Source organism: Aplysia californica, unplaced genomic scaffold (genome assembly GCF_000002075.1).
Source record: "Aplysia californica isolate F4 #8 unplaced genomic scaffold, AplCal3.0 scaffold00079, whole genome shotgun sequence".
Classification (NCBI taxonomy): domain Eukaryota; kingdom Metazoa; phylum Mollusca; class Gastropoda; order Aplysiida; family Aplysiidae; genus Aplysia; species Aplysia californica.
The window spans coordinates 1,382,908-1,386,222 of record NW_004797349.1 but is presented as its reverse complement, the minus strand read 5'-3'; the positions used below and the strand labels follow the sequence as shown (position 1 = coordinate 1,386,222).

The 3,315-nt window shown below is 42.9% G+C and overlaps 1 protein-coding gene across 7 annotated transcripts in view; it reads left to right on the top strand.

Annotated features, from left to right (window-relative positions):
* Positions 1-3,315, top strand: part of LOC101852838 (F-box/LRR-repeat protein fbxl-1) — a 68,447-nt gene that overhangs the window by 37,515 nt on the left and 27,617 nt on the right. For all 7 annotated transcript variants that reach the window (XM_005094303.3, XM_035968746.1, XM_035968747.1 and 4 more), the window contains one exon: positions 611-877. In XM_005094303.3, the coding sequence (XP_005094360.1) occupies positions 611-877 (267 nt within the window). The remainder of the gene's footprint in view (positions 1-610; positions 878-3,315) is intronic.

Here is a 3,315-nt window from a genome sequence, read left to right as displayed (position 1 = left end):
ACACACACACACACACACACACACACACACACACACCATGTTCATGCACACACAATTAAACAAAGAACCACACACGCATGCATAATTTGCCCACACCATCTCATTTTTGCATTTCTCTCTTTATAGCATATTTGAAGGTTAAGGAAAGTGCTGGAAATCAGACAGACACACACACACACACACACACAAACACACCACACGCACGCACGCACGCTTGCGCGCGCGCACACACACACACACACACACATGTACTTGTGTTTTTTTGTGAAACAAGTTTTTATTCCCTGAATGTTGACTACTTTTACACAAACGTATGTTGAGCGTTCTGTTTTGGACAGTTTTTTTTTTCTCATAGTAAGAAACTTTTATTTTGTATTGGAATTTTGGAGACTGGTATTTTTTCCCGACTTTGCGAGTGGTTAGAATGCGCCAATGGTAGGTCCTATTTTTTTTCTTTCCATTAACATTGTTGTTTCTGTCTGTTTGTCTTACATCTTCCCTGCATTAAATGACCATTATTGTGTCGATGTGCTTCTCTTTACTCAAACTAAAAACTAAAAACTCAACCTATTGTCTGTTTAATTTAATCCCTTCTTTTCTTATTCCACAGGCACTTTTGAGCTTTCGTCTGAATCTGAAGAGGATATCTATGAAGTAATCAACATCAGTAAGATCAAAGCTCATACTCCAAACCTGCGTGTGGTCAACCTGTATGGGATTACCTTTCTGGACGACTCGCACATCGAACTGCTGGCTTCCAACTGCATCCATATTGAGTGTCTTGCTTTGAATTTCTGCTTGCGAGTGAAAGGAGCATCGTTTAAGAATCTTGTTCAACGCTGCAAAAAGTTGAAAAGTTTACTTTTGCACCATGCAGGTATGACGCTTTTCCCAATTTCAAGTTCCATATGTTCGTTAAGAGTTTGTATAAATGCAAACTGTGTGACTTTGTACCATGTCTGTTACTGTTGGGTGGGTAAGCAGAGGGATTGGATGTTCATCATGACAGTAAATGGAGAGGGATACAAATAGATAAAATTTGGACAGACAGACAGAGCTACAGACAGGAGGAGAGGGAGAGAGAGAGAGAGAGAGAGAGAGAGAGAGAGAGAGAGAGAGAGAGAGAGAGAGAGAGAGAGAGTTGTTACTTCAGAGATTTCCTTTCCTGTATTAATCGTGTTATTAGCTATTGAACGTGGAACATAAAACTGACCGCATGTATTCCTTGTCCTACTATATGCCGGGAACCTGGCTCTCATAGATCCCTTTTGTTGTGGGGCATCTGGGTGAAAGGAGAGGCAGGTGGATGTACTTGAGCACCGGTATCTTCCGTTGTGTTGTTATAATTGTTACTTAAGTATTGGTATTTTTCCGTTACGTTATGTTGGTGAGACTGATCGATAAAAGTGCTATCAAGACATTTATATCTTCAATTGCTGGACGTGGACAGTTTCGTGAGAGGGTCATTCCATGATTAATGAAACTGCAGTGCCTCACGTAATGCGGGAACGATTACTTGCTAAAAATGTCCTATCATTGATTTGATGAGCCTTTTATTTGTTGGGTTTTTTTGTTAGAAGGTTGCCTAAAATTAAGAAAAAAAAGAAAGAAAGAGAAAAGGAAAAGGGAGAAAGAATAGTTCTGTCTCTGCTCAGAATTTTATTTTCAACTGCCAGTTTGTTTTGTCACAATGCAATCTGTCTGACCTTGTACAATGTCGGTTGTAAGATCTCCTGTGTTACGTGTATCCCTGCAGTTTTATTTTTCCATGAAGTAGCCATAGCCTAACAGTCTTAGTTAGCATTGCGCAAACAAGTCACTCCGCTACAGAGGCAGGCCAGAACCATGTTGCTGCTAATGCTATCGTAGTACACGCAGTTAATGGAGGTAGTTTATCGCATCCCTGTCTAGTGGACCAGGGGCAAGCGAGAGGGGTTGATGAAGACTCATTGGGGGTTAGTAGAGAAGGTGAGGTGTGTGCTTCGCCTGGCTCGTCCCCATTGCGTGTGGTTCTTTTAGCTCATCAGTAGCATCTTCTTTTGGTGTTTTTTTCGGTGGTTGGCGGGTACTCGGATATGGTTTGCTTATTCTTTCCTCCTATCAAACTTCGAATGCCTTTTTCTTTTCCCCTTCTTGTGTTTGTATGTTACTCTCCAGTGACTTATTTGTGCTGTAAGTGTCGTAAAACTCTTACTGAAACTAAACTGACTTTCGGTTCCCGTCAAGCCAGTCATAGCACCGGCAAGAATAGTTGTGTGGCAGTTGTGCAAGCAGGAGTAGTTGTAAAAATAGGAGGGGTAGAAATAAACTTTAGCCTTCTCTTCGGAACTTACTTGATGAAGTAAGCGTACCCGAGTCTCCACTTAATCACTGCTCAGATTTTTTCCCCCTAGCAAGTCATCCATCATCTCCGTGCTACGTGTTTCGTATTAAATTAGTGGTGCCACTTTTGGATCACCTCGATATCGTGCGTGAAAGACGCTTGTAACTTATTTTAAAATGGGGCCGGCTCGAAACTTATTTTTGTCGTAGGAAGGTCAAACAAACACCTTTTGCCCGATTGGATTAGTAGTGGGTATGGTGAGGGCTCTCTCTGGGGGCTTGAAGGCTTCTTGTGGATGTCGCACACCGTAAAGACAATTCAACAAATGGAAATTGATGAGAAGGGCTAGCTGTAGTAAAGATGAAAACAAGTTACTTTCTTCTCGATTGTGAAGAGTCCTTGTTTAGTTAAAATATTTAACTGTTTTTTCGACACTTGAGTCTGTTTTTTGCATGGTACGCTGCAGAAGGAGGATGAAGGAGGAGTGGGAGAAGGGAGGAGGAGGGAGGAGGAGGAGAGGAAGGGTACTGTTGGAGAAGGAGTAGGAGGAGGGTGGTGGTGTTTGTGGAGAAGGAGGAGAAGGGTGGAGATTGAGGAGGAGGAGGAGGAGGAGGAAGAGGAGGAGGGGGTGGTGGTGGTGGAGGAGGAGGAGGAGGGTGGTGATGGAGAAGAAGGAGGAGCGGGGAGAAGTAGGCTGATGTAGTCGTGGTTATACGTGTTGTCTCCTCGTTAGAGAATGATGAGTGTGCTTCGTGTGCCGTGATGGATTCAATCAACCTGGATTCGGTCCTCCGGAAAAGGTAATTTGATTCACAAGTGTCTTGCACTGCGACTTGCGCGTGTATTGATTTACAGACCTAATTTCGTGAAAAGCTTTGCAGAGAAGATCCCACATGGACGAATGCCTGCATGTATAATGATAGGGTGAAGAGGTGTATAGAGGTAGAATTAAGTTGAAGCTGTATGCATCCGGGGTAAAGAGAGAGAGAGAG